The sequence below is a fragment of the Penaeus monodon genome, chromosome 13, assembly GCF_015228065.2.
Source record: "Penaeus monodon isolate SGIC_2016 chromosome 13, NSTDA_Pmon_1, whole genome shotgun sequence".
Taxonomy (NCBI): domain Eukaryota; kingdom Metazoa; phylum Arthropoda; class Malacostraca; order Decapoda; family Penaeidae; genus Penaeus; species Penaeus monodon.
The window spans coordinates 36487958-36500457 of record NC_051398.1 but is presented as its reverse complement, the minus strand read 5'-3'; the positions used below and the strand labels follow the sequence as shown (position 1 = coordinate 36500457).

The 12500-nt window shown below is 39.2% G+C and overlaps 1 protein-coding gene across 1 annotated transcript in view; it reads right to left on the bottom strand.

Annotated features, from left to right (window-relative positions):
- Positions 1–12500, bottom strand: part of LOC119579930 (ATP-binding cassette sub-family A member 3-like) — a 14261-nt gene that overhangs the window by 602 nt on the left and 1159 nt on the right. Inside the window, 19 exon segments of the mRNA XM_037927776.1 lie at positions 1–215; positions 1510–1606; positions 1885–2025; positions 3206–3246; positions 3992–4121; positions 4255–4373; positions 4554–4679; positions 4791–4806; positions 4914–4933; positions 5288–5453; positions 5630–5815; positions 6402–6576; positions 7234–7394; positions 7565–7689; positions 8184–8368; positions 8614–8860; positions 8990–9200; positions 11495–11650; positions 12353–12500. The exon segment at positions 1–215 is cut by the window's left edge and continues 2 nt beyond it; the exon segment at positions 12353–12500 is cut by the window's right edge and continues 4 nt beyond it. Coding sequence (XP_037783704.1) covers positions 1–215; positions 1510–1606; positions 1885–2025; positions 3206–3246; positions 3992–4121; positions 4255–4373; positions 4554–4679; positions 4791–4806; positions 4914–4933; positions 5288–5453; positions 5630–5815; positions 6402–6576; positions 7234–7394; positions 7565–7689; positions 8184–8368; positions 8614–8860; positions 8990–9200; positions 11495–11650; positions 12353–12500 — 2665 coding nt within the window.

Below are 12500 nucleotides of genomic sequence, written 5' to 3'. Positions count from 1 at the left end.
TAATTTGCTGTTACAAAATGTGTTAATCTGCCAGGACATAAAAGTGTTCTCTTCCATCTGCATTACACCCACCTTGTTCCTCTGGTGCATCAGTGAGATGCGGTCTATGAAGGCATTCCCACCTGAGGGTTCTTCATCACCCGTCAGCATCCGAAGTGGTGTCTTGCCACCCCTTACGCCCACAGCCCAGCATCTCCCGCCCAAGGGTGGCTCACCTTGTTGACGGGGGGAATCAGGACCAAAAAAGTTTTTGATATTTTCTGAAACCGCACGTGAACCCCCCGAGAATGTAAATTGTGAGGACGGGAGGAAAGGGAAACCCCCCTGCTCTGTCTTGCCCCCCCCCCCCACAGGACCACCCCCCAAAACTTTTAGAGCTAATGGAATTTGATTACGACCTAAAAAGCATAATAGACTGGTACAGCACTGCCCCCCAACCCAGTTACCCCCCTGGTTATCATTATCTTTATATTCTTAATACTGAATATTTTATTAAATACAGATGTTTTTTTAAACCAAAAGTCAAAGACAATGTTTGCTTCAACATTATGTATTGTGACACATCAGTATCATGGCACTCATTCTTTTTTTAAAAAAAACTACTGCAACTAGTGGTAGTAAAATAAAAACGCATATTGAATAAATTTATATTTATTATCCGTGAATCCCAGGAAAATGTTAATATATGGAATTTAAAAATACACCATAACATTTAGTCAATAAATAAGACTTATCATTAATCTAATAGGATTTTGTTTATAGTCTATTGAGTTTTATTCACCATGCCTTTTCCCTCCCCCTAAAAAAAATCTCCAGCTAATTATGCTCACTTCGCTCACCGACCCCCCCCCCCCCACACACACACACACAAAAGCTGGAATGACGCCCCTGGCTGGCAAGTTTGTTACGCAATGTTACGGATTACTGAGGGAAGAATTTCAGATACGGTTCCAAACTGAACAATTACAGTATTTTGTTAAGCTTGATTGCAAATGTGATACAAATGGGCTGGATTGAATAACTGATTTTATTCTGACGAGTATGTGCGAGGGCTTAAAAAAATTGTCGGGATACATAAGCGAGGAAATAAAAATGGCCCATTAATTTTGTATTTGCGCACCCTTTTTCTGTTAAAAACGGGAAATAAATTTTGCTAAGGCCACTATCTCTGGCGTTACGATGATGCTCAAGTGTAGGCTTACCCATTGAAGTATTGTTTACACGGCGATGTTTTTATTCGTTTTGGACAAGCTTCTTAATTGCTACAAATTCGCTGGTGAAGCGTACCTTTGTGAAAGGGGTCCCAATTTAAATGCGTATTCTTTTTAAGGGGAAAAAACCAAAAAAAATTATGAACAAAAGGGGGATGGCATGATCAGGCGGGGGGGGGCCTCTGATAATATCCTGAATGAACTGTCACTGGAGGACTTGCGAAAAAATGAAGAGATTTGAATGAATATACGTTTTTTTATACAAAAGAAAATTGGACCATGCACCCTCACACACTACCGTCGCCGTCTGTACTAGTCATCTGCTCACTACCGAAACGCTGGACGCGAGAGGTAAAGTTAACCATGTTTAACTTTATCGCAGCATTAAACAGACGCTGCAAATTCATTATTATAGTCGCTAGCGATTAAAAGACTTTAGACGCTTTCACCAGCGAACTCGCTAGCGAATTAAGAAGCTTGTCCAAAGCTAATAAAAGCAGCACCGTATAAATGACGCTAAACCCACGCTTTTAATCTTATATGTATTTTAAACTTACCGAATTTTTCTATTTTCTTTGAGGCATATCTTCTATTATTAGTCCAACACTAGGCTTACGAGTTAAGAACTATGCTCTTTTTCTTCACATTTAACATCATGTGATTATATTTATACATTATGCAATGCAAGTCGAGACGTGTTCACTAGCATTCCATTGATCTTGAGTTCATACGGCAGAATCCTTACTGCAAGATATCTTTTGCCATTCTTCATTTTTCGACCATTTTGTCTGAGTATGTCTGCTGGGCGTATCACCTATCGGAACTGTAATGTTTATACGCCATACTAAAACTGCAAGTATCGCACTACAGCCTGTTTCACTGAAATTATGCCCTTTGTAGCGCTACGAACTGCAAGGCATTGCGAGACTAGTAGACATTAACATCGGGTCTAATAGAGACAATCAGAAAGGTAATAGTTAACTTTGCCCACATTGGTCTGTTTACAGATTGAAAATGGGATAGTCTAGCAATGGGGTTTACACAATTTCGCCAGGGAAACCGGATTCGTATTTTTTTTAGTAACCGATTTTCGCCTTTATTCCACTATGGTAGGAAATCATATGATATTATGTAAAAAAAAAAAATAATAATAATAATGAATAAATAAATAAATAAACGTACAAAGCTTTAATCCTTTACAAAGAGAGGAAATGCCGGTATTATGTTCACACTCGAACTGTTCTGGGAGCTCGGCATCTGCAAATACCTGATGTTCCACTCTTCCATTGACTCGCATGGAAACGGCGCCTAATGTCTCAAAACGACTCTAGAACGGCGTGAGTCGCTGGGGCACGTCACGACGGTTTGCCTCGGTATATGTTCATTATGAGCTAAGCTGATTCCTCTAGTTTTAGTTATTGCCATTATTTAGATATGTGTTACTGATTAACCCTTTAGTTATTATACTTTATTTTCAAGGGAGATTCTACTTAGCTCTATTTATGTATACAAGATATCTGAATTTTATGTTGTTTTCATTTTACTGTAAAGAAGAAGTGAAGTCCCTTATCCCATGCATTCTAGAAGATTCAGAAGAGAACATTTTAAGTACTATCTTTCATGAAATGTATATGATTTCATAGTGTGTCACCGATATTGTTGCTGGCCGATTAATACAGGCCGTATGATTGTTATTTTAGTGAATTCTAGAAATTAGTAATTCACTGTTTAAATATCGAAGTGAATTTAATAAAAAGTTGTTCTAGATCTTATTCTACAATTTATAGCCACATTTAACGTGTTTACTATATGGGGGGAAAACCAAAACCACAAACATAGAACGGGATTAGGAAATTTAAATTGGTTCCATTATTATCGACATGCAGTGCAATTGCGGGGAAAACTCTTTTTCTTTTACTTTTATTTTTCAAAATATTGGGGAAATAGTGCCAAAGAGGCAAAATATGCCTAGGTTCTACCCTGCCATTTCTTACGGAGATGCCAATATTGCATCCAGCAATAAATGCTAGATCTGCTGGAAACACGATGTAAGTCATTAGAATAATTTGTTTCCCCAAAAATCGCCGTTAGGCCTCTTTTTCCTAGGGCGTATGAAACCGGGGTGGAAAGTAACCTGCTCTCCCTGTGCGCGACCAACCCCTTTTTTCCCCCAGCTCTTCCTCCGCCCACCACATCCTCATCCTGATGCATCACTTGCTGGGGTATCCTGGCACGCCGGAACATCCCAGCCTTCCCCGTACACTCACGCCAACAGTGCCTGTGACAGGCGAAATCATTACGGCTTTTCATTACATGCATTTACCAACGTACCTAATTTTATAATTAGACTCTCCTCACGTAGACATAAACACGGGCACTCGTATTTCGAAATGCACTCAGCAAACCGCCCCAATGCCCCTCGAGGGGGGCGATGACGCGAAAAGTGACCCCGTCGACGAAAGTGTGGGGAGATAGTCCCATCCGTTCTCGGTGAAGCGGAAATGGGACTCCCCTCGAAGCAGGGGTTTCTTCGTTCCTGCCGCCCCCCCTAAAAATGGGGGAATTTTGGGATGTTTTTGATGCCGCGCGCCTGTGTGGTGTGTTGTGTGTTGTTGGGGTGTGTGTGTGGTTGTTTTGTGTGTGTGTGTGTGTGTGTGTGTGTGTGTGTGTGTATAAAAAATAAAGGACGAACATAATGAACACAACGCAGGGAATTTGGAGGAAATACCTACAGAAGGTTTGCTAAAGCAATCAAATTTCTTTCATGTGGAGATACTCACGACAGCATTGAACAAAATCGTTTTTACGATCACTAATGGCGAGGAGTGTACACAGCTGAGCAGTCATGTTCGTGTCAAATGTGTCACAGAAGGAGTTCTTCACGCTCGTTTGCACTAAGTGTCGAAAAGCCTGAAACATATCGAAATAAATAAAGTAACTGAATACTACTACAGAGAAATCAATATTATAACAGTGTGTGAGAATCTTCTAGATTATCATCATGTGCTCCTCGATTTTATAGACTCCACACGAAAGTACTCACTATAGATACGGGATAGGTAGGGATAATGGAGCTAATCCAATGAAGAACATCCCCAGCGGTTTCAGCTCCAGACACTCCTGTCATGCTCAGGACGTAGACCACCATGCTCAACATCTGACCTGGAGAAACCAAGGTCTGATTATCAGGAACACGGATGAGGAAGAGAGAGAGAGAGAGAGAAAGGTTTAAAAGGGAGAAGGAAAAACACATTGATGCGGGATAACTGAGTATCGAAAAATTTAATAAGCTTATCATAGTACCACTGTGTCCTTACAGTATTTATAATAAACAATTATTACCTGCTATAATGTTGATTAGGGTGAGAATAGCAAAACCTGAAGCTGCTGTCTTGAAGAGGAAGCTAAAGACGTAGGAGAGAGGGATGCTGCTCCACCCGTACATCATCAGCAAAAAGAAGAGCACTCCTGGAATAACATGAATTTAATGTTACTTAAAGGACAGCACAGATTTACGTGTTTTTATCATGCTCAACAAATTCATACGAAGAAAACGAAAGAAATGCGACAAGCACCCACCAGCGGCCTGGGGAGCCTGAAAGAAGTTGCTCGGATTGTACCCCCAAAAACATATAAAGATCAGAGTCTGTTCCCTGTACCCCCAAAGTCCCCCCAAAAAAGGGATGGGGCCCGAGCGCCCACACAGGGGCCCCATCTGTCTCCTGAAAAGGGTTTGCATGGCATTTGGCAGAAATCAATATATCAAGAACAACGGGGGATGATAGGTGGTGAACAAAGGGAATAAAAAAAAAAAGAAAAAAAAAAAAAAAAAAAAAAAAAAAAAAAAAAAATATTAAAATTATATATATATATATATATATATATATATATATATATATATATACAAATACGAATTTTAAAGAACAGGGAAAGTTTCGCAATAAAATAAAGGTTAAGAATTGAAACGGCGGTACCCTAGCTATTACGCTTATAACAAGAAAGAGAAGCAAATTTGTTATTAACAAGGAATACTACAGCTTATAATTCTGTGGTTCTCATGCTATAAAATCCCATACCTGCTTGGCCTTGGTCTCCCTCTCTTGCAGTGGGAAGACCAGGAATGAGGCAGAGAGGAAACAAGACGGGGGCATCACGCTGGGAAAAACCAAGGCCTAGTGGAAAAAATCTGCCCCGGAAATTTCCACTGGGGGATAGAAGAACATCAGTCAGACCCATAAGTGACTACTTCAAATAAAGTAATATCTCTACAGAGATTTCATCAGGTCAAGTGAGTGTCACTTCCTTCATGATAATGGTGTTTAACATACACTACAATCGCTATATATTTCATGGTTCGTGAGGCATGAGTAATTCACAATATAAATTTTCATTCAAAATGCAATTATAATATATCTTACAGTTGTGTCTTTCGGCAGCGGGCGATTTGTCGTGGTGATGTGGTGTGTTGAGTTGGTCGCAAGTCGTAACAGGGCGTTGTCCACCAGTGAGGTACTTATGCCCAGAACATGGTGCGGGACTGACTGGTAGAGCATATTCAGCAGAGTGTAGTTTTCGGGGTAGTTTGGGTGGTCCAGGAATTCGGCCTATGGGTATATTGAGTCTTTCAGTGTTTTTTTTTTTTTTTTTTATAAATTTGTATTTTTTTTCCTCCCTCCCTCTCCTCTCCTCTTAGGTTCTTAGTTATGAATCAGACAGGAAAAGTTGCAAAGGCATGAGAGAACTCAAAAATCCTTTATTTATCAAAAAGAAGGTAAGACACATACACAAAAAGTAACAAACACGAGCAGAGATGGAAAAAATACTGGGCACAATATACAAGGGAAGGCACAGTCACAAAACAAGGGTCTACAGCTGGCAAATTCGGTTGATACCCCTTTTATTCACCCAGCCATTGTCAGCGGCGATAGCTCGATCTCCACATGTGGTGGCCAATCATAGGAGACCTCTTACCACCGTTAGGACTTAAATACACACTGGTGAAGATCCTGAGCATGCCTAAAAAAAACCCTTTACTATGCCTCTCACTTAAGTTTCATCCGAAATAATATCATCTCACGTCTTAATTTAAATTTTCTCGATTCTTCCCTGCTTGGTCCAACAAACGGGTTCCTCTGGTGAGTGTGCTCTGCTAAGGAAATCAGCCCTATCACTGTCACTCCCTGACTACACTTGGATCCAGAAGTTCTGCTGGTACACAGTTCTGGCATCCCCATATTTTGTTTTCTCGTAGGTAAGCCAGTAGTGGTGATCTGTCAGTAAGATGAACCGAGTATTGTAGATTTTCCTTCCAGCCCAAACAACAGCCGAGTACCTCCTCTTGTAGCTCAACAGCTTGCTGGCATAACTAAAAGGGAACAACTTGCCTTTTCATTTCTGCAGTAGAACGGCACTTATACCTGTATCTAAGACATCAGTGTGCAAGATGTATGGATGAGAATGGTTGGGCAGTCTTCGAATTTGGCTGGTGATTTAAAATGGATTTAAAAGAAGAGTATGCTGCCAAATAGGACAAGGTACAGGCTAGCTCAAAACACTCTGATTTGTGTCAAGTAATGCATGTGATACATAAAAAGGTATAACACAATGCAAACGCAAAAAATCTACTCGGTTTCAGAGCACTGCGCTGTAAATGGACACAATATCCGAGAGGAGGCGCAATTACGAAACAGAACGTGATGATCAGTTGTTAGGAATCCAGCTAACACTTTTAATAAGTTTGTCGCGCAACATCCCTGTTTTCCATTGTATGTGGTGGTCAATTACAGGTGACCTATTTCGCCGTCTGGGCCTATGTACACACATGTGATTTATATCATCCAACATGGCAGATCACGTTTACCATCCCACACGGTTTAATAACATCCAGTATGACAGATTATCCATCTGTTTCCAATATGTATCCAGTTTTTTCACACTGAAACTAAACCGAACTATCATAACATCCACCCTCTCTCTCCTCTCTGCCCCCTCCCCCTCTCTCTCTCTCTTGTTCTGAATTTGCACATTTGTAAGGACATGGATATGTGTATCCATGCGGGTGGTATCTGTGTTTTGCACAATCATCAAAAAACACTTCGAGCATATGCTATTTTCTCTGTAGTAAAGGATATTCTCGTTGGCATCTTCAAGAAGGCTTGCTATCATGTTGGTAGTGTTGAATACCTGATAACAAAGGGAAATTTTATGAATAGATGGTTTTACACGAAAAGTTAAATATTTAAATAATAGTAATAACATAATACATAAAATAAGAATTTATAATGATTATCGGCCATATTTAGATTCTATCCTAATTCTGCAATCAACCTTATGTGTTAAAACAAAGGAAACACCTTATGTGGAGAAGAAAATAGGGACACATAATGGTCCTTTAAAGGCTGCTGGTCTTCACCAGCAAGGACGAAGGAGGTAGACGGGGAGATGAGGTCAAGGTCCAGCTGGAGTGGGGGGCTCACTGCTAGTCAGGGTTTGAATGTTCTTGTCCACTAAGAGGCAAATGATGCTCACCAGCACAGGAATTAGACTCTGTGGAGTGTTACTTATGTAAAAATTCTAAACTGCGTCATTATGCATACCTTTTACATAAAGGGATTTTTCGAAATTCCCTGGGAAAAAAAAAAAAAACTTAAAATCATCCTTTTCCATCATTTTAAAATAAAAAAATTTACCTTGTTCAAAGAACCCACTTCCTCTTAGAGTAGATAAGCCGTTTGATTAGGAAAGCTTTGAGCCTATGAAATGCCAACGTTTTTCCTTTGAGCTTCCTCCTATTATCTGGAAATAGAAAAGTTAAACAAATGCCAAAAACAAAAGAGAGACTACCTTTTCGATGTTACTTTAGTAATAACCGCACTGATGCACTAGTGCATCAACTTATTTTCAAGAACCTGAAATAAGTGAGATATAAATTCCAAACAGTTGATCAACATCAAGAAAATATGTTTTCCTTACTTTCTTCGGCCCGGTAAAGCTGGTGAGTGCTACTAGCGTAGGCAGACTCAAGATCAAAGGTAGATTCCCGAGCTGCGCCCTTTTTCCATTCGTGTGCTCCCCCCACGCCAGGGTTTAAAGGGTTAGTGCCACAATCCACGGAGCTTCCAGTAGTGCCACTGCCATCGCCCAGCATTTCACCAACTCTGCAGATAATAAAGAGATAGTTGGGACAAATAAGAGGAAGGCATTTAATCCAAGGACTATGAAAAAGAGGGATCCATAATTTCATTCTGCATACTGTTCAATAGTAGTTGAGGAATACTTGGGAATTTAAAAAAAATCTTGTATAATTCTAATTCGCTTTTGTTTTAAAACTATGTTTTTATCGGTTTGTATTATCCTACTTTCGCTAGTCCTGCACTTCTTTATGCTGACACATTCAACTAACCTGAGGAAAACCCTCTCCATGTTAGTGAGGGAGAGGCTAATGTGTCTGAGGCCCAGCGTTTCTTTTTGGGCCGAGAGGGCGTCCAGCATTGCAGCGAACTTCTCGGTGTCCGGCGGGAGTTTAAAGGTCAGTTCTCCACTGTGGATGTTGGCCAGGGTGGCGGAAGGCAAGTGTTCCTCCACTTTTCTCTTGATAGCTTCTACCACAGTTTCATTATTCACCATCATGGTCAGAGTATAACCATCACCTGGAACCATGGATAAGTAAGCAAATGAAAAATGTCGCAATGCAATTATATCTCAAGTGAATGTGGGTATGAACTTTTAATAGCTCAGTCCTTCACTGTGCTCTTTAATTTCCCGAAAGACATGCCCACCGAATTTCTTTTTGAGGAAGAGTGTAGAGCCTGCGCACACGACCCGCCCCGAGGCCATAATCGCCACACGGTCCCCGAGCACGTCCGCCTCCTCCATGTGGTGCGTCGTGATGAGGAAGGTCCGACGGCCGCGCTCCCCCTGCACTACGTCCCAGACCCAACGGCGAGACTCTGGATCCAGTCCACTGCTAGGCTCGTCCAGGATCACCACCTGAAGGGAAAATTCTTTAAAAAAACGGTTTTCGTATTTCATTTTGGGTTAAAAAGGTGACAATTTTTTAAGGCCTATTTTGTAACATCCCGAAACCCATAACACACTGTTTGATTTTAGCTCTTGGTGCTACATCATCGGGATCATCCAAGTTGTTTTGACATACAGTTTTGAAAAAGAAAAGAAAACGAAAACCAGTAAACTATTTAATAGCTGGTATGTTTATTTGAAGCAAAGCCTTACAGAAGCTTCATAAAAAATCGAATTCTGGAATTCATAAGATTATTCACAAACCACTCTTCGCTTCGCAAAGCTGTGGCAACTTTCATATGTATTTCTCAGACTTTGACCAAACATTGTTTTTTCTTATTACATCTGTTGTTCTTCATATGGAAAGTGTAAGTATGTTGCTTGGAGTTTTGCATTTCATTGTAACCATCACGAATGAGTTCCATGTTCACAAAAAGTACGAATTTCACACATCGGAAAAATGATCACAAACATTTACTTGACTTATTGCCTGTGACATGTCAACAAATCAAGATATACAGCCTTAACTTTGATACCTCATCATATATTTTAAAGGTACAGGAATATTTCAAACATCTTTATGTATCATATATGAAGAAACATATACAATTTGTAGTTAATAAAAATTTAAATCCCTGTCTGAGATGTACGTAAATTTTTTTGGAAAAACACGCCTCATTGGCGGGCGGATGTATACTTTACCATCTTTTTGTTGTGTTACAGTTAAGCGAAGGGAGGTATTGGGGGAGCTTAGCCATAGGGGGGGGGCAAATTTAAACCTCTTCACCAAACGCTGTTTTGTGCATCACTTTCGAAAATGAACCAGTGTAATAATTTTGATATTGTTCATATGGATGGATTATTTCTTCAAAATGTCTTAATAACCTTTATATCTAAAACTTTTGCAATTTACGTTACTTGTGAGATGCGTCGCAATCGCGTAGGCTTAATGAATCCTTTGTCATAATTACTTTTAAATACTATACTTGTGATTACTGTAAATGAATTTTTTATAAGAAAAGTCAAATGAATAATGTAAAATATACATAGAGGTTACTCACTCTGTTGCTTTTGGCATATTAATTTGTCGAAAAGATCTTGTGTCTTTTTTATTCTTACCGCCCGTTTAAGTCGAGATTCGCCAACATTTACATCCTCATGCATTTTCTTTATAATTTCCCCTCACTAGAGATGTGGCGCAATGCTAAAAACATTTGGCATCGTTGACTATGACAAACAAGGTCGTAATATTTCAGGTTTTGGGGGAAAAATTCTCGAGGGAAAAAGGACGGAAATACGGCCTTTTGTATCAGCGAAGGCACCAAAGAAAAAAAGTCTCAACGGTTCCCCAAAATGTGCAAGTCTGGGGATATATCAGTGTTATGGGTTTCGGAGGTGCTACAAATAAGGCCTTTAGTAACAGTGAAAAGAAAGTGTTGTGGTTTTAGCTGTGAATGGTGTTGTATAGTTTGCACGTACTGATTCATACTGGTCCTTGAAAGTATATCAATAATTATATATATTTGAATAGAGTTTAAATGGAACAAAATTTATCAGAGGAAAGATCGGGCATTTTTTGAAGCATCTCTGAAACCCATGACATTTTGATGCAATCACAGCACGTTCATATTTTCATTAATTATGAGTTGTATTATGTCTTTTCATAAAAATGGATCTGTAAAGATGCTTAAAATGTTTTTCTGCCATTTTCGTGGGATATCAAATACATGTTCACTCAATATGGTAAAATTTAAAATCTATAATTAATATTGTTGAAACAACATGGTAAGAATTGAAATGTCAAAGTCATATGATGTGGTATCAACTTCGGTGGGATGAATATCTTAAAAATCATTATCTGCTATTAATATTTAACCTTATAGGCTCAAATTCATAAAAAAAGGGCTGTTTATATTATTATATGACTGGAATTATTTTCTGTGTTAGTTTGGACATGAGGTTCACTCATTGCGGATACGATAAGACTTCAAAACTTGAAGAACAATGTAAGAACAATATGGAAAAATAAACAAATTAAGAAATTGAAATACTTTAAATTTTCCCCTCTTCGAAATGGGGAAATATTGTAAATAAACATTATGAGCCGCAAAGGATTCAGGTATTTTTTCAATTTTTTTTAACCCTCCATTATGTTTTGCCTTAAATAAAAAAAAAAAAAACATACCAGCATATTTTATAGTTCAACGTTTTTCTTTTTGGCCTAAAATGCCTGAACAAAGCATTGTATATAAGGCAAACCTCACCTTCGTACTACCCATGAGGGACATGGCTAGACTGAGCTTCCTCTTCATGCCCCCAGAGAGCTGATTGCCGAACATATTCTGCTTGTCCAATAGTTCCAGCCGCGTCAGGATTTCGTGTGCTTCCGCTGTAGCTGCTTTGCTGGTCAGGCCTTTAAGCTGAAATTATTAATTGTTTACTTGTCTATTTATTTATCATTATTTCTACGAATATTAAGGATATTCTCAAATCGGAAAGGCAATAAAGATATACTGAGGTTTATACATATTTTGAAAAGTAGTCTTGAATACATAGAAACTTGTAAAGTGGTAAGATGCAGATAAGTTTTAATATCGTCAAATTATCCATAAAAGGTCCTAAGATCTGCAGGGATAGACATGTCTTATGAACATCATGGTAATCTTCGCTCTTTTTAAGGGAAAAAGATTCTCACTTTTCCCAAAAATACTCTCACAGACACTTATTTGCCAATCTGAAGTATAGTCCAGGGGTTACATTATTTTTGGGGGGTTGGGGGGGGCGGGAATATCAGTTGAAGAATACATTTCGTAATGGAAAATATCTAAAATGACAAAAGACCTACAAATATAGACAAAAAAAAAACCTTGAATTAGGACTACCCCCGTATAACCTGTGGCACAGTGGCACAGGTCTTGTTGCTTTTTAAATTCTGTATTTTGACTACTCCCTAAAAAGCCTAGAAAGTGGGATGGTTGAATTGCTTGCATGGGTAATTGAGGCTGGCGAATTAGATAAAGGGCAAATTACACAGAAACGTTAAAAAACACTGCCCTGGAGAAACAGCTGATCCTGACCAGAAATAGAAGTTTCCTTAATTGTTAACCCACTGCCATTCTCACCCGTCCAAAGAAGAGAAAGGGGCTGCAAAAACATTTTTGGGGACAAAAGATGTTGGTTGAGGGCAAAAGGGCCAGCTCCTCCGACTTCACTTGGGTTTTAGCAATATTCCAGCCATTGACCTCGGCGTAGCCACTGGTAGCAGCATAT